Source organism: Aspergillus mulundensis (assembly GCF_003369625.1).
Source record: "Aspergillus mulundensis strain DSM 5745 chromosome Unknown scaffold_6, whole genome shotgun sequence".
Lineage (NCBI taxonomy): Eukaryota > Fungi > Ascomycota > Eurotiomycetes > Eurotiales > Aspergillaceae > Aspergillus > Aspergillus mulundensis.
Genome location: NW_020797894.1, coordinates 2,112,005 through 2,128,591, shown reverse-complemented (window position 1 = coordinate 2,128,591; position 16,587 = coordinate 2,112,005). Strand labels below are relative to the sequence as shown.

At 53.1% G+C, this 16,587-nt stretch overlaps 6 protein-coding genes across 6 annotated transcripts; 3 read left to right on the top strand and 3 right to left on the bottom strand.

The window, feature by feature from the left end:
• Window positions 1-250: 250 nt before the first annotated feature.
• Window positions 251-5,074, bottom strand: DSM5745_06808 (uncharacterized protein; the record flags this gene model as incomplete). Its single annotated transcript, XM_026748824.1, has 3 exons — window positions 251-2,449; window positions 2,503-4,503; window positions 4,565-5,074. The coding sequence occupies 3 exons, from the start codon at window positions 5,072-5,074 to the stop codon at window positions 251-253; spliced, it is 4,710 nt and encodes a 1,569-aa protein (XP_026603128.1).
• Window positions 5,075-6,397: 1,323 nt separating this feature from the next.
• On the bottom strand, window positions 6,398-7,208 carry DSM5745_06807 (putative secreted glycosyl hydrolase; the record flags this gene model as incomplete). Its single annotated transcript, XM_026748823.1, has 2 exons — window positions 6,398-6,970; window positions 7,029-7,208. The coding sequence occupies 2 exons, from the start codon at window positions 7,206-7,208 to the stop codon at window positions 6,398-6,400; spliced, it is 753 nt and encodes a 250-aa protein (XP_026603127.1).
• A 686-nt stretch (window positions 7,209-7,894) lies between these two features.
• DSM5745_06806 (uncharacterized protein) lies at window positions 7,895-9,585 on the top strand (the record flags this gene model as incomplete). Its single annotated transcript, XM_026748822.1, has 3 exons — window positions 7,895-8,890; window positions 8,947-9,453; window positions 9,508-9,585. The coding sequence occupies 3 exons, from the start codon at window positions 7,895-7,897 to the stop codon at window positions 9,583-9,585; spliced, it is 1,581 nt and encodes a 526-aa protein (XP_026603126.1).
• A 457-nt stretch (window positions 9,586-10,042) lies between these two features.
• Window positions 10,043-11,746, top strand: DSM5745_06805 (F-box protein; the record flags this gene model as incomplete). Its single annotated transcript, XM_026748821.1, has 1 exon — window positions 10,043-11,746. The coding sequence occupies one exon, from the start codon at window positions 10,043-10,045 to the stop codon at window positions 11,744-11,746; it is 1,704 nt and encodes a 567-aa protein (XP_026603125.1).
• A 741-nt stretch (window positions 11,747-12,487) lies between these two features.
• On the top strand, window positions 12,488-14,161 carry DSM5745_06804 (F-box protein; the record flags this gene model as incomplete). The annotated part of the gene is made up of 2 exons (XM_026748820.1): window positions 12,488-12,895; window positions 12,941-14,161. 2 exons carry the CDS (start codon window positions 12,488-12,490, stop codon window positions 14,159-14,161), a joined length of 1,629 nt encoding a protein of 542 aa, XP_026603124.1.
• Window positions 14,162-14,704: 543 nt separating this feature from the next.
• Window positions 14,705-16,104, bottom strand: DSM5745_06803 (uncharacterized protein; the record flags this gene model as incomplete). The annotated part of the gene is made up of 4 exons (XM_026748819.1): window positions 14,705-14,958; window positions 15,025-15,218; window positions 15,270-15,372; window positions 15,444-16,104. 4 exons carry the CDS (start codon window positions 16,102-16,104, stop codon window positions 14,705-14,707), a joined length of 1,212 nt encoding a protein of 403 aa, XP_026603123.1.
• Window positions 16,105-16,587: the final 483 nt, after the last annotated feature.

Sequence of the window (16,587 nt, the reverse complement as noted above, 5' to 3'; positions counted from 1 at the left end):
CAGATCACGAACCACGAACTGCTTGACCATGTCAGGTAGGAGACTAGAAAGGCACGAGGGCTGGCCAGGCACCGATGTAGCCACAGAGAGAACCCTAAGCTCCACAAAAAAAGGCCTGCGGGAATGAATAGTACTCAGCATGGTACTGTCCTATGTAGCCCAGGAGCCCAGAGAGCTAGAAAGCGAAACACCAGGCTCAGATAATGCGTAGTCTACAAGGTACGAAGTACACTGCAAGAAGTCCGGACCCTCATAACAAGCCACCACCAGTCCCCACCCCAGAAGCAGCAAGCCTGAGCACCAAAACACCCTCCACCTGTCCTTGAAACGCAAAAATAACAGATTGCTCATCCTGCCCAACGGTGAAAATCTTTTTACGGGTGAGTCTATACTCCGGCGGGATCCAGACCACTTTCTCGCCCTCCCACTCAATCCAATTCAAGTCCGCGCTGAAGGCGTATCCTATGTACCGAACCAGGGGCCCGTTGCAAGGGGCGGAAGTTGAAATAGCGCGCGGGGGCATGTCCTCATCCACATCCACATCCACATCCAGGTTTAGATTCAAGTCTAACGTGAAGCGGCCCACGTTAGTCTGCAGGTAGGCATTGTCAGTGTCGAAGGCCATGGCATCGACGATACCAAGAGCACGGAATCCGAGCACCGCACGCTCGCCGGGTATATCCCAGATAAAGATGTGAGAATCTGTTGACCCAAATGCTGGCCCTTCCACTGACAGCGCCAGGAATCTTGCGCCCTGGGACAACGCAAGGGCCGTTGCCCGTTTGTCGCCCATGCATTTTGTTGTCTTTCGGGTATTGAGGGGCTCGGAGTCGGCCATGTTTAACAAGTGCAGGTTCTCCTCATCCGTTAGGGCGAGGAGCTGTCCATCGGATGAGAAAGTGGCAGCGTGGGCTTGGAGTTGCGTATCGTGCTTCAGAACCCCGGTTCTGACATCCCATATTCTCGATTCGAGGCCCGTACCGGCAGTAGCCAGGAGACGGGAGTCACGGGAGAAGACAAGGGTGCAATCCGCGGGGATCCTCGAGAGATCGGTAGCTTCGACTTTCTCATAGGACCATGTCCTGGTATCGTAGATGTAGAGATATCCATCTGAGGTTATGACAGCAAAGAGTGTCGAGTCGGGTGAGAACGCCGCACCTTGAACATCGAGATTGGGGAGTGTTTCCTTCAGACTGCCGTCTACGGCGTCCAAGATCCAGACCGTTCCAAATCCATGAGCCGCTGCAAGGAGCTTGTTGTTAGGCGACAGCAATAGAAGGCTGCCACACCGGTCGTCCTCAAGCTTGTCGCGAGTTGATATTGAGGTATCCCAAATCCTGACGGTTTTATCGCTGGACGTCGACACCAGGAGACCGAATTTGGAGAATGAGAGAGAATCAATGGATAGTCTATGTCCTTGGAGAACGTGTTTGAGCTCCCCTGATGGCAGTTCCCAAATCTCAATGCGGCCGTTGCGCAATCCACACGCTAAAATTCCACCGTCGGGTGAAAGGCATATCTGGCTCTTCAGCCAGTGATAATCTGATTCACGTCCGAGTACCCATCGAGACTGAAGTCCCTCGGTCAATCTCCAGAGTTCGAGGCTCTCATCATTATGTGTGTTTGTAGCAGCCAATACGTCGGAGCCGTGACAGAATACCATTGGTCCAAAATTCGCTCGTGAGCTTTTAACATTATGCTGGAATGTCGGGATTCTGGACCAGTTGTTCGTTGTCCATATTTGTATCCCAATGCTATCCTCATCGCAACATGCTACTGCCAGATGTCTCGAGTCCTCAGAGAAGACTGCAAACTGTCCTGGAAAATTCGCTGCGAGGGTCCATTCATCTGTCTTATAGACCATGATCTTGTTTGAATCAACCGCCAACACCAGTAGACTTGAGTCGTTCGAAACCGACATGCTAGATTTGATTGGATCTGCGTCCAGCTCAAGTTCCTGTGTGAGTGATCCACTTGTGGTTTCGATAACCTTCATGGTCCTGCGACTACAGGCCGAAGCCAACAGAGTGCAGTCCTGCGAGAAGGCCAAACATTTGACCCAGCCGGGATGGTAGCTTCTAGGGTGGCATCTGAGCAAGCCTGTACCAGTGTCCCAGATATGCACGACTCCAGCCGAAGTTCCGCAAGCCACAAATTTCGAGTTTCCTGAAATGGACACGCATGATATAGATTCCTTGCCACGAATAAACCGGGGAACGATAGTTTTAATTAGCGGGCTCCAATTATCATTAACGAGGGACCTTGAAAATACCCAATCCGGTGCGCAATCATTCGAGAATAGCTGGTGTGCAAAGCTTTTAGCAGGTGTGAATAAACGGGCTGAAACATAAAGCTGCAGCGGCGCGTCCCTGATGAGTGTCCCAAACTGCCTGGCAAATCGATGAATGTCATTTACGAGAGCATATAAAGCTGACTCTTTTTGAAGCCGCTTCGAGAGGTTAGCAAGATATCAAAAGCTAAACATCAACTGTTATAACTGACCTGGAGGAGGGCCTGCATTTTCTCCATGCTGGATAACGCGTGGGAAAGAGCTCCGATTAAATTGATAGCCTCAAACCAATGCAAAAACTTCTGGTTCAGAAAGTCTTTCACCGCGTCACAATCACCTTTCAGATCCGGTGAGGTCTGTCCTTCAAGAGGGCAAGCATCACAGAAATGGTCAACCCAGTACACACAGGAGTACCGCAGTGGCTGCAAAGGATTTGGGCTAGGCGCAATAATCCGTCCACCCAAGGGTGCTAAGCTCTGCAAGTTATATATGTTTTTCCGCAGTCCTTTGTGTGATTCCATTGCTTGGATCGACCGTGAGAACATGCCGTGGTGGGCAGCCAGTAAGCCCCGGGGGAAGATGGTGCTGCTAGCGTTTTTGGTCAGGTATTCCTTTGCCGAGAGATGGACAAAGTGTAAAGAATCTCCTTGAAGATGGAGGAGTGAGCCGCACATTGAGAGAAGACGCTTCAAGTTTTCAGGGTTCCCCCGGATAGATTCCGGCAGGTCGCAAAGAAGGGGCAGCTCAGAGACAGTCAGCGGGCGATAAGAAAGAGCCACTGCGGAGAGTATCTCGCGACACAATGTCGGGTCCTCTCTCGGTAAACTTTGAATGCGGCGTAGGATTGTCGTAAATATTCCGTGTAGTCCTGGCGGCATTTCGTCAAGAACAGAAAGATAACTCCAAGTGCTCACATTATAAAGCTCTTGAATGGCGAGGTGTGCCCAAAGGAAAGTCCCCTCTGCCCTGGAGTGCATGACCGACTCCACTCTGACTTTCAAGTCCAGGTCCCTATCCAACCCCGGAAGGCTCAGCACCCTCTCCTTGATGTATGCCGTGACGCCTTGAGTGACGTGATGTTCCACTTCTTTGGCCGAGAGATCAAGGTGAAGTTGCATATTCAGGTTCCATGCACGCAACTGGTCCTCAATATGTGGTTCGTTTCGACTAGAAACAATCCATTTGACCTTAGGTGATAGCTCGAGAGCTGTAGCAATAAACTTGACAAGCCACTTCCGGTCCGACTCGCATTCGTCCAGAGCATCAATTACAATGTATGCCTGTTCCAATTTTGGATCACATAGCATAGACTGTAGGACCTTCTGGAGCACGAAGAGCGCATTGACGTCCTCAAAGATGCCCTTGTTGTCGTCATATTTCTCGCGAATATGACCGACGAGCCCAGGCCGTTGTTTAACAAGGCAATAGATCAGACCCCTAAGTACTGCGACAGCGTTGTTTTTGGTAGTACCATCTTGGCAGAAAAACACAGCGAGAGCTTGATCGTACGCTGATCGCTCGAGATGTTTCATCAGCCCAATGAGGAGCATTGTTTTTCCTTTCCCTGGGCCGCCTTTGATCCAGAGCAAGCGGTGCTCGTCTGCAGTACGTAATCGCTCAACATCGGGATGCGTTAAAATCCAAGCATGCAATTCATCCAACAAGCCACCCTTAAGTTGCTCGATGGTGTCCATATCCAGCCACGGGTTGGATATGAGAGGGCTGGCGGAAAGCAATGAAGAAATGCACTCGTTGTTCTTGTCGTCTGATCGCATTTCCCTGAGTGTTAAGGTTTGGTCATGCAAAGCTTTCTCGAAGGAAAATATCAGGTCCTGGTTCAAAGACTCTGCCGTGGTCGCTAGGCTGTGTAGATGGGATATGATTGAATCGTTGAGGTGAGTATTAACATCTTGTTGCAATGCTGCTTCCATATCCTTCACCGCGTTGAGAGTGTCTGCCCAATTGTCCAGCAGGATAAGATCGCGCAGAAAGACCACCCTCCTATCCTTGTAGTACGAGCAAATGCTTCTCATTTGGAAGGACAGGATAGCCTGGTAGAGGTCGACAAGACGAGTTCTGAGCTCAGTTTGCAACCCTGTCATGGGCCCTTTAAACATTTGTCTCGATAACTCATTGTACCAACGCATTCTGGATAGAACGTATGCGAGCCCATCTCTATTCGAGCGTGTCTCTGTGACCGGATTGGAGAGTACCTGAAGCAAAAACACTCGGTCAGACCCAGGCCCCAATTTACATGCGCGCAGCGTATCTTACCTGGAAAATGCAGTAGATGCCCGCCCATGCAAGATTCGCCTCCGGCGACCACTTAACAGCTTCCCGTACAGTACCTTCCAGGCTGGAGATTGGCGCCATTGTCTCCTCGACGCGTCGCTTCGCTTTGCTTTCCTTATCGATCCTTTGTAGGCCGCGCTCGAGAACCTGGGCCATTTGCTTCCGTCTTCTTGCCCGGTCCTCCTGAGCAATTCCTTTTTGCGTTGAGCCTGGATCTGAGAGATCGCGCCTATCGCCTTCGGTCTCGCGAATCACCAACCGCTCGTATTTATCAACAAGCTCGGGGTCATTGGCTTTGAGGACATCGTAGGCATCATCCCACAGTGTTTCGGGCGAAGGTACCTCGGCCGACAATTCACCAAATCCGTCTAGCGTTGTTGAGTCTGATTTGTCGCTCACCGAAGCCGCGTCCTGTGAGGTCACAGCAGCCCCGTTCTTGTCTGTCACCCTGCGCCGATGGAGGAGTTTCGATAGAATATCCCGGAATCCCATGGCTTTTCGATAGGTAAGCGACCAACGATATTATAATACGGAGGGAAAAGGCATGAAATGCTCGGGTCCGCTCGAGAGCTTAAGAAAAATGACAAGAGGGGGCAATGGGCGACTATCGGAAATCTCGCCCTGCGACCCTCCCACGCAAGCGCCAACCGAATAGTGCATCAAGCAAACTCCGCATGTTGACTGGCTGCAGTACTGTGCCCAATGAAATGCTGTGGCTGCTGGTCAACCGATGTGAGCTGTCAGAACCCATCCCGGCGGCTGCGTGGCAAAAAAATATGCTGTACGGAGTACGGAGTAGACGTGTCCTGATGGTCACGTCGGAGCCAAAATCGAGCGCAAGAGGATGAGGAATCCGTTTATGTACTCAAAAAATTGACAATCGTGGTCGATGATAATCATGAGAGGCTGCGGGGTCCGGAGGGTGTTGCGCTTGGGAACAACAGCCGAGAAGGTGCCCGCCCCAGGCCCCGTGGTGATCAGGTGATCAGGTGCCAAGCCGCCTGGATCTGAGTGTGTGTCCCGATTAAGTACCTTGGGATTGCGCCCTGCTGCTGCCACAATCTACCATGGTGATACCATGCATGAAACCAGGTTGGTATCTTGATAGCCCGCGAGGGTCAGCTAAGATAGGGATCATAGATTGCGCAGAAATGGGACGTAGTGAGAAAGGACGTCCGACCTTAATTTTCAACCGCGTATATATATATTGTTGTTGGAGTACAAGAAGAGGATCAGCTCCATGTTCAATTGATTTTAGTGTGCATCCACAACTACAGAGCCTCACCTTTGTTATGAAAGCGATGTTTATAAGAGCGGTGAAAGACCAAGGACGAACCACGCAACCAGCTGACTCCTCTAAATAAGTACTTGCGGTGGATACCTATAACCACCCCGCAGTCGGCCCTCCCGCACCCATCGTGGTGCCCGTCGAGCAAGCGAGGATGCGCTCGATTTATGTGTAAAATGCGTGAACCTTTAAGGCAGTTCCCATTCCATGGTAGTACTAGGCTATGTATCCTTGTCTAGGCTTTATGTTCAAGCTCAGCACATATCCGTGGAACCTAAGTTAGGACCATGCAGCTAAGCTTTATATCCTGCATGTTACCAGCCCTAAAACCCTTGCCTAGGCAATTTTTTACCCCCTACCTATGTTTCTAGTATAACTATAATAGAACTATACCTGGGTTCGCTCTTTACTCCTGTTTTACCAGGGAACTGCAATATTTCTACCAAATTTTAGTATAACAACATGCTTGCTCCACCAAGTTTACAGACCAGCCACGGGCATGATGGAAAGATTATTTTTACAAGATTCTATACATCCCCCCTCGCAAACCTCCCCAACTCCCCCCCATCACCAAAGAAAACATCCCCCTCCCCACTAACCCCATCCCCCGCACTCCCCGAATACTGCCAGAACATCGCCCCCTCCCAACCCGCCGGCAAACCCCCCATCTCATCCGCCCAATTCGCCAACCAAAGCGGGTGCTCCGCGGCAAAAGTCTCATTACCCCCAGCACACTTCTCCCACCAGCTCGGCGAGAGGAAAAGGATCGGCCGTCGACTAGTGAGCCCTTTATACCGGTTCGAAAAGTCCATCATCCAGTCCGTGATCTGCGGGGCGCTCATCCCGTGGCACAGTTTTCCCGGGATGTTCCCCTCCATCTCGAGAACGCCGGGGAGGGTCGATCCGTCGGCCGTCCAGTTCCCGCCGTGCGCGATGAAGTGCTCGGCTTGTGCGGCGCCCGTGCTGTGCGCTGCGAGGGCGAAGTGGATTGCGCCGTGGAGGATTGGTCTCGTGGTGTTGGAGCTAGAAGCTGAGACGGCGCGCGCAGAAGCCACTTGGGATTTGAAGCGCGGGTTGTGGTAGGTTATGCCTTCGGTTGCCTGGATCGAGGTTAGAATCACGGTGGAAAGATTGATGTTAGCGGAGAAGAGGGCGTACCTTGACAAACACAAACTGCACATCCTGCGCAACGGCAGTCTTCCAGTTCACGGGGAGATGGATCTCGAAGAGATCGATGCCTCGAGTGACGGTCTCATTTTGGACCGAGGCTGGGATTGAAGCTGAAACGAGTGACGAAAGGCCTAGGCTGAGAAGCCATGTGGTTGTTGGAATGCGCATAGTTCGGAGAATTAAAGACACGCAGGGGTGTTGGACCTTGGTAGGATCGATGTGCAGGGATCAGCCCCTTTTCGATCGCGATGCGGTTGCGATTTGCGCGCGCTAGAAATAAATACTGTACGCTGTAAAACCTGGTTGGGTATCATGGTCCAAAACCGCTAGTGGAAGTTGAATACCGCTAGCAGGGTTTGATGCCGCTAGTCAGGAGCAAATACCGCTAGTGTTTGTCTATCGTACGGTTCTGTAAAGAAGTAAGAGTGGGTCTCGGTCCCTCGGAAGCGAGCCGAGACGGCAACCGGCATCCCTAGCGGTGTGGCTCAGCTGTTCCATGGACCCGAGTTCAGCCTCTAAAGAGTCAAGACTAACCCCAAAAAGTATCCGTTTCGCTCCCCAGGCTACAGAATTTGATCAAAGTTCAAAGGGAGCCAATGGGACAATGCAGGCTGCCGCTAAGCCTCACAAAAAGCTTCGTCCTGGAGATTCGGCTGCCTAATATACCCTACCAAGGCTTAATTGTCTTCAGCTGGGCATGGCTGTCCAATGAGAGCGGGCTGATTGGATGGCCTGAGCGAGTTGAACAGAGATATAAAACGCCCTCCTTCGCTGGCAGGTCAATTCGGAATCCAAATTTGTTCCCCTACTTTGTTTTTCAGCTCAGTTCTTATTGCTCCGTACTTACATCTAAGATGGTTGTCGAGAAGCTCATCAAGGGCGTTGCTGCGGGCATTGGTCTAGCCTCGGAAAGCGTCTCCGCATACAAAGCGAATAAACGAGAGAGGAAGGAGGTCGAGGCCAGAGCGTCAGGTGGGAGCTCACCTCGCCCAGAAGCAGATGGAGAAGCAGGGGTCGAGGCAGGGAGCGCCGCCGTGGCAGAGACAGAGCAGCAGCTGGCGGTCGAGCAGCTAGAGGAGCAGTGGGAGCTTGACGAAGCACAGGACGAGCTCCATGATCCAGCGCATGAACAATCCCCTACCGCCAACGAAGAAGAGCTCCTCCTCTGGACACCCCCTCCACCACCCTCATACACACCCACAACAGCCCCTAAACTCCCGTACCCCGTGATCCTCCCACAACGGCGCCCCAAAAGCAACAAGCGCGGCTTCATCCGCGCCTACGCCCCAATCCTGCAAGACTTCGGCATCGACCAAAAGACATTCCTCTCCTTCCTCGAGACGTCCAACAAAGCCTGCCAAGCAACGCCATGGCTGTACGCGCTGAACCTCGCGTCCATCGGAACCCTCTGGCTCCCTGGCGCAATTTCGTTTGCCGTCTCAACGCTAATTCAGCTCGGCACAGAGGCCGCAATGCAAGTTGAAGGGCGGCGCAAGACAAACGCGTACTTCGACAAAATCAACGAGGAGTTCTTCCGCCCGCGAGGCCTGTATTGTCTGATCATGACATGGGAGCCGGAGTCTGATGCGACGATCAGGAAGTTCGATCTGAATACCGCCATTTCAACGGCTGTTGATGGTGGTGGAGCTGGGAGGCTGAAAAAACTCAAGCATAAGTATAAGTCTTCGCACGGACGGACGCAGAATGAGTTGCCGTTTCCCGAGGCCGCGCCGCTGATCTTCCCGGGCCTTGATGCTGTCGCGGCGTCGGGGTCTGAGACGGAAATAAAGAAGTTGAAGAAGCGGGAGTTTCTGGCGGATTACTTTGATCGGAGGGGACGGGCGAAATTTGTATGCTTACTTTACCTCCAGCTCTTTTCCCGCTCGCCATGCTAACAACGTAGTAGACAATGGAGAATCCCACAAGCGCCCTCAACATGGCGCCCAAACCAACCTTCACATCGCGGTACGCGGACCCTTCTCATCCCGCGAGCAGCGGCGACCTCCTTAGTCTCGTGAGCGGCGGGCACATCAGTAGTTCTGAGATCAGGCCTCGTGCACCGGAGGGACGGAGGGGTATTGCTGGTGGGCGATTTGCGCATCTTCCTGGGGGGAATATCGGACTGCGGGATTTACCTGGTGGAGGCATTATCCACGCTGTTGCTTCGGCGCGTCGCGGTGGGCGTGGCCGTGGCCGTGACCGTGACCGGGGTCATGAGCGACGGTATGAAGAGCATTATGCGGAGCAAGAAAGCGGGATTGTGGTGGACCAGGAGTATCAAACACAGTCGCAACCACAGACCGCGCCGTACGGTGAATATTCTCAAGGATCTAGAGGGTTTGAATCGATTCGTGGCGCGAGACAGAGAGGTCGCGGCGGTCTGGTTGGGGGTGCGAAGAAGTTTCTCAGCAGTGTAAGTCCAATTGCCCCCACGGACATCAGGAGAAACCACTAACTGTTATTACAGAATGTTCTGTACCTCATGATTGTGAATAGGCCGTCTGAGGAGGAGATGGCGGCTGCGAGGGAGATGTTTGAGGCGTGATGGCCGTTCCTGGGGCTCTGATTAATCAGTCAAGGTTAATGCGGGAAAAAGGGTTCTAACCATTATACTGTCTTCAAATTCACTCGGCTTGTTTGTTCTTTCCGCTCTTTTCATATCGTCTGTTTCCTGAAAATATACGTCCATGAGTAGAAGAGTAGCCGTTGCCAGGGGACTGCTCCGGGGAGCGTTGGCATAGCAAAGTCGCGTTGAAAGATGGCGCGATAACTACCATAAGATCATGAAGATAAGCAGGTTAGCAATGATAACAGGAGAGGATGGAAGAGGGCAAACACTGGAGGGGTTGACGGAGAGCGTTTGTCCTGTTTGTACGGGGGTCAAGTGTCTTCCCTCCCCAGAGCAACACAACACAACACCCACTCCCACAACCTCACACTTCCACCCCAAGCTCTACCATTTCGATTCAGTACCTGGAAGCTCAAGTTATTACCTCAACAGCATGTCTCGCCCGTCAAATGCTGAGACTGCTGGCAGCAACACACCCGACCACACCACATGTCCGAACTGCAACTTCGTGCTCCCCTATACCACCAAAACCACCGACCCCGCGCGTCGTCTCCCATTCGACTGCATGTCCCTGGTCCTCCAGCAGCTTGACATTGTCGACATCCTCCGCTGCGAGCGCCTGAATCAGACCTGGAGAGACTTCGTTCAGACCTGGATCCACGCAGTCGGACTGCACCTTCACTTCCCTGATGCGCCTGAAATCGAACAAGAACCAGTCAAGGACAAGGATGGAGGTAATGACAACCGCACGGCGGAAGGAAAACGTCGGGACGAGAACAAGCGTATTGCAGACGAGAAGGGTAGAGCAGTGAAACTCTTCAAGGACACCGCCGCCTTACTCTCTGGAAAGCCAACGGCAGTCCGTACTTTCCAGGCCAGTTCCGCACAGGTTGCATTGGCAGGTAATTGCATAGCCTGGTTCGTCGATCGAAAAATCTACTGGAAAGACCTCAGCCGCGGTGACAAAGGATCGTTACAGCGAGCGCGAGAATTCCGACCACGCTATTACCAGGATGAGGTTGAGGAGCGTATTCCCGTCAGACTGTGGATAAGCGACGAGGGCGATTACATCCTGGTGCGCACGCAGTCACCAACGGGGCATTGCATCACTGACCACCTGTTTCATCCCTGGAACGGCAAGGAGATCTGGTACCACGAGCACAGCTCGAGCGAGTCGATGCAGATCCCGCTGGTGTTTGGGGAGCACCGGATATACTACTTCGATTCATGGCGGGATGGCAAGAAGGATTCGCAGAAGTGTATAGCGACTCGGGAGACGGAGACTCTTCGGGACTCTCAGAGGTATCGGCACAAAATCAGGGACGTCATCAGCCCGCTTGTCCCCGAGGAGACGTTCCGTCGGCATCTCGACTTCCAATCGATTTCACGCCGGTATATTGGTGTCATCCACGCTCGACAGACAGGAGATGAAACATTTCTTGCGGTTGGACTCAAGGGGACTTTAGCGACTGGGGATCCTGCCGCTACCGGGGGGATTCTGCTCGTTACGCTTACGCGTGGCAACGACAACGAGAAGAAAGTCCAAGAGATACAAGTGGACATGCCCGCCGAAACACACGCATACATCCAGGTCTCGGCTTCAACGAGACGAGAATTTGCCCTGATCACCCATGATGTCGAACCCGTTCGGACAGTCACAATCCGCAAATTCAGACCAGACGCAGACGGGAAATTCGAGCAGCGTGGTATTCCCACGGTCATCCAGTGGCCGGGGAACAATGAACCATCCACGTGGCTCGCGATCGACCCTTTCAAGCTCCTCTTCGCACGTTCCAACATTATGAATGGTCTTGATATTGGGTCTTTCACATTGGCCGCACCTGATGCTGCCCAGTCTTCCCAGCCTGCCGCTTCAGAGACGGGTGCAACCGAGAAGGAGGATGAAAAAGAGGTCAAGAGGCGTTTCGGCCTATCGAAGCCAGTGACGCTTCCACCAAAAGACACAAGCATTCGGTCCCGCCGTCGACCCTACCGATTCCTCCCTGACCAAGCCATGCAGTATGAGCATGCAGTCCACTTTGTTGACCCGGGGCGGATCATTGTTGAGATTGACTGTGCCGCTTATGGGAAGCATCGATACACGTATCGGATCTTGGACTTTGGAAAAATCAAATAGTTGGGTAATGTAGACTGGAGTGAGCGATTCCGTTCGGCATGAAGTGTATTGGGACGACGCAGGAAATGGTTTGATTTGTTTTGATATTTGCACACTGGGTTGCAACTTCTCTGATACGCTCAAGTACCCGGGAGAGAATTGGCTTTAGTTAATCCTACAATGGAATATGAATACCAAGATTTCTTGATCACCACGATGAAGCTGTAGTTCATTCGGGTTACCACTGGTTTCTTGGAACTTCATCATTCTACCCACCAACCATAATAGCCCAGCTTGACCAACGTCCTGATCTCTGAGACCAGGGTAAAACCCGCTGCGTAGTTTCGGCCTCTATAACTCAGAGAACTCCTCAGGAAACGGTACCCTGTAACAGTGTTAGCATGAGCCCGCGAAGTCTTCTGCTTCCACCCTCACGTTTTGTGAAATATCCTGTCTTATCGCCCACTAGGCCGCGTCAAAACTTAGACATGGAGCCTGAAACAAGCTCTTAGCAAAGGCAATTACTCCGGCATACTTGTCACCTGAAGAATCAACGGATTGACCTTGAGCCCATGCTGGGTGCTTGCCTAAGCACGTGACCTCTCTCCTTGTGTGTTGTGTTGCTCCTTCCTCAGCGACTCCCTCCACCTCCCTCTCACTCTCCCTCTCCCTCTCACTCCTCTCTCCTCCAATTCCTCCCTTCATTCCAGCTTGGCCACTCATTGTCCGCCACCTATCGCTTTCCATCCCACTCACCTCACGATGCCTCGCAAACGCAAAGGCGCCCGTGGCTCCAAACACTCCGCAAACAAGCTCCCTCCTGCAACCAAGAATGACAACAACAGTGCCAATAACACCAGACGCGATCCTCTACGTTACCTTCCCTCCGACTGTCTCGGTATGATCCTGGGACTCCTCGACATTTCGGACCTTGCTCGCTGCGACCAGGTCAACACCCACTGGGGGAAGTTCGTCCACGAATGGATAACACTGGACGGGATTCGTCTTCACGACCCCCAGTTCTGGGCCCTTGAAGGACTTGCAGAACCCAGCGATCACACAAAAATAGCGCAGGTATTCAAGGAGCGTGCTGCTCTAACTTCCGGACGCCCGAAGCACTGCTACAACTTCCGCACCGATTCTCGGTGCTTCGCCGTGGCAGGGAATTTGGTAGCTTGGCAGTCCCAACATGACATCTACTGAATGGCCATTCAGAAAACAAAGGGCGACCCAGAAGATTATGGTATCAAGCTGAAGCCCCTTCGGCACCCGACCTCCCTCAAGAGAAGACCACTCATCAGCATGCATTTAAGCCCGAACGGTTATATTCTGCTTCGAACCCGTGACCACCCGCGACTCTCCACTCTCACCATCAGAGATCATCTATTCGTTTTGGAGACAGGAGAAGAGAAATGGGGGCGCCAATACAGGCGTGATTCTGACTACATCCCAACAGAACGTCCGCTGCTGTTCGACTCGACCAAGCTGTACTACCATGTCACTGAGCATCGCGGAAACGCAGACTACTTGATGGCCATTGATATCGACTCTGGTCACTGTCTCTACAAGACTAGACTGGATGATCGCGGATTGAAGATTCCAGTCCCTCTGGATGACTATTATGTCCCCCACCAGTGGCTACTTTCCAGAGACTATACAGCCCTGACCAAGCTTGGTGAACGCCAAGTGATAGTCGCGATTACCTTTGACCAGAAAAGAGATTTTACCAGGAGGTACCCGGTCACCAGTGGCCGTGTTACTGTTTTCGACGCTAAGAATGGGCGTGCAATTCAACATCTTCAAATTGGGGTGGGAACTTTTGATCACGCATCCATCGTGGCATCGTCGGACGAAGAAGGGTTTGTCATAATCAGCCAAGATCTTTCCCTGAAGCGGCGGTCTTTCGACGGAAAGGAGACACCGATCAAGCTCGACAGGTTTGTGGCAGGTGCCGACGGCAAATTCCACCACCAAGGCGAGGAGACGGTTTATTGGCCGGTGGAAGACTTCAGACTCGGGGCTATCGCCATTGACCCGTTCCGCCACCTTTATGCATCCTGTACGAGGGGCCCAGCGCTCTACCCGCTCAATGTGGGATCCCTGGCACTACCTGCCTCAAAATACAAAGACATCGATGCCCTAGACAAATCTGCACAGCCCCAGCACCGCAGTCTGGTCCGTGGCCAACCCAGGCAGGTTTCGTATCCTTCGCCGCGCGAAGAACTCTTTTTTGCGGATGTGAACGAATATGTGAACGGCAACTTCAGCTTTCTTGGCGAGCTTACAGTTCACTTTATCGCTCGAGATAAGCTGGTCGTTGAATCGCGGGAACGAGACGGGTCCACCTACTTCTACAAATACGCACTATTTGATTTCGGATGCCGCCCTTCCGATCTGGGGAATCGGCAGCGACTTAAGAACAACAAGGATGTTTAGCTGGCCATCAATACATCCACCGGCCAGGTCTACCGAAACATGGAAAGCTATTTATCACGGCTGGCAATCTTAGCCGGTATAACCCGTGATGCAGGAGGGGCTGGACACGATGTAGGACATATGAAGGAGGATATGATGGATCAATGTCATATTGAAACACAAGGTTGTTAGCTACGTACTCATAATGGCAGATCCCATTCAAAGGCATACTCGCTCATTCGCCGTCGCAACCACCTAAACGCCGCAGAAATACCCGCCAAGAAGATATCAAAGATAGAGAAACATGGGTATAGGTCGAGAACCTCCACTTAATTCCGCCATGCCCCCCGACACGTCGGACACGTGGAATTCGGCGACGCCTCCAGCCACTGTGTAATGCACCTTTTGTGATAATTGACTCCGCATTGTGTCTTACACCAGGATACCTCACAGACTGACCCCCTCCCTCCACTACCGGCAATATGCTCTTCCACTGCCCCCTCGTCATCTCGAGACCCAGCCCTTCCTTCGTCCGATATGAACGGCTCCATGCAGATGGTGCAGTCACCCTCGACCGGGCGCCGTCTGGGACGGGTAGAGGGCCCTGGTGTCCTCTGATGAGCGGTGGAAGTCGCTTCTGAGTTGGGGACGGACGGGGGTGTCTGCCCACTGATAGTAGTAATAGTAGCCGAGGTGGAAGCAGGAGCGGGAGCAGGAGCAGGAGCAGAAGCTGGGGGTACTCTTTGAGTCCCGGGTGAGGAGGTAGGGATAGACGGCGAATGGGGATGCGATTGTGCAGAGGCACTTGATTGAATCGGCTGGCGAGGGGCCGTGGGTGCGTCGAGCAGGTTAGGACTGGAGGTAGCGTTGGTGTCTGGACGTACGGTCGTTATTGTCGTCGTCGTCGTTGTCGTCGTTGTCGTCGTCGTGGTGGTAGTGGTTGTCGTAGTAGTTGTTGTCGTGGTCGTCGGGCTCGTCGGGCTCGTCGGGCTCGTTGGTGAAGGGGCTCTGACTGATATACTGCTTGAGAGAGGCGTGGACACTAAAGGTGTCCCAGGTGCCATGGTGGGAGAGAGGCCTTGACCACGTCCGCGGGTGTCATGATCACCTCCATCTCGACGCTCCTGACTCTGTCCAGTTCTTCTCACGACGGAGGCTGTGTCCCGTGCTTGCGCTTGAGCGGATGTCCTTGTATCCTGGGCAGCCGATCTCGAAGTGATTGCTGATAGCCCCTGGGTTGCAGTTGCAGGTGCAGATTGAGGAGCAGGGGCAGGCGTAGTCGCCCTAGATCTCCTCGTCGCACTACGTTGGGTTGGAGCCGGAGGAGCCCCCGTTTCGCGAACGAGGCTATTTCCAGACTCAGTCTGGGCACGAGACGCTGATGTCCGACGCGCAGTTGGTTGCAATCCAAATCGCGCTGGTGCAGGTATCCTCCGAGAGACTGATACTCCTGACGCGCCGCCCGAGCGTCTGGTGGTAGGCGTCGGTGCGAAATCCGGGTAAAGGAGAGCACGCGTGAAACTCTCCAGTTCGTCGAGCGAGTCCATTTTACGGCGGCCGGATATGCAGTCCTCGAACCACTGTTGGCCTCCCGCATCATACTCTGTAGCTGGAGGTGCACCCTGCTTATCGAAGAAGCACTCGATAGCGCCCTTCCAGCGCGCTACAAGAGTGGGTGCTTGATTCTGATGGAAGCGCGTGCAGAGCGTTGCGTGCGCGAGGGTAAAGAGCAGATCTTCGTCTGGGATATATCCCGCCCGGATATCCTTCGTGGCTTCGTTGAGCAGTGAGAGGGCCAGCGATCGGCCGCGGGCGTTCGTGCGCATGTGGCATCGTCGGCCTTGTGATGGGGCGTAGCCGGCGCAGTAGGGTTCGGCATCGGGGTAGAGGTTCAGGATGGTAGAGAGGTGAGGGGGTGAGGGCGAGGGTGTGTAGGGGGATGAGTATGGACGTTGATATGACATGGCGTCTTGTTTCAAGGTGGTTTGTCGACAGATGAATTACTGGAATTGAAGATTGGGAAACTAGCTGGGGGTGGGGATCTGGCGATCACTATATACCGGCTCACGCCCACTACTACCACAATTATTTCGCTGCCTAGGGCGCAAGTGCAACCCACCTTTGCTCTGCCACGCCGGACAGCGAATGTGGCTCAGCGCAGTTAAGTTCGGATTGAAATGGAAGGTGTGGACGAAGCAAGGAAGTCAAGCAGCACGGTTATAGAGCGGGGCTGTGCGTAGGACTGGCCCAGGCCGGTTCTTAAGATTCATGCAAGGGTGCTGTGCCGCAGGGATAGTAGGTTCATGATTGGGGTATGTCAACAGGGCTTCGCAGTGTCGGCGGCTAGCGGGAAGCCCTAACTGGCGGACGGCGACACTCCTTGATAAGGCGCAGCACTTGCCGGGTTCGGGGAGCCAGCTAGCTGGTTGCTACAGTGGTACAGGCTG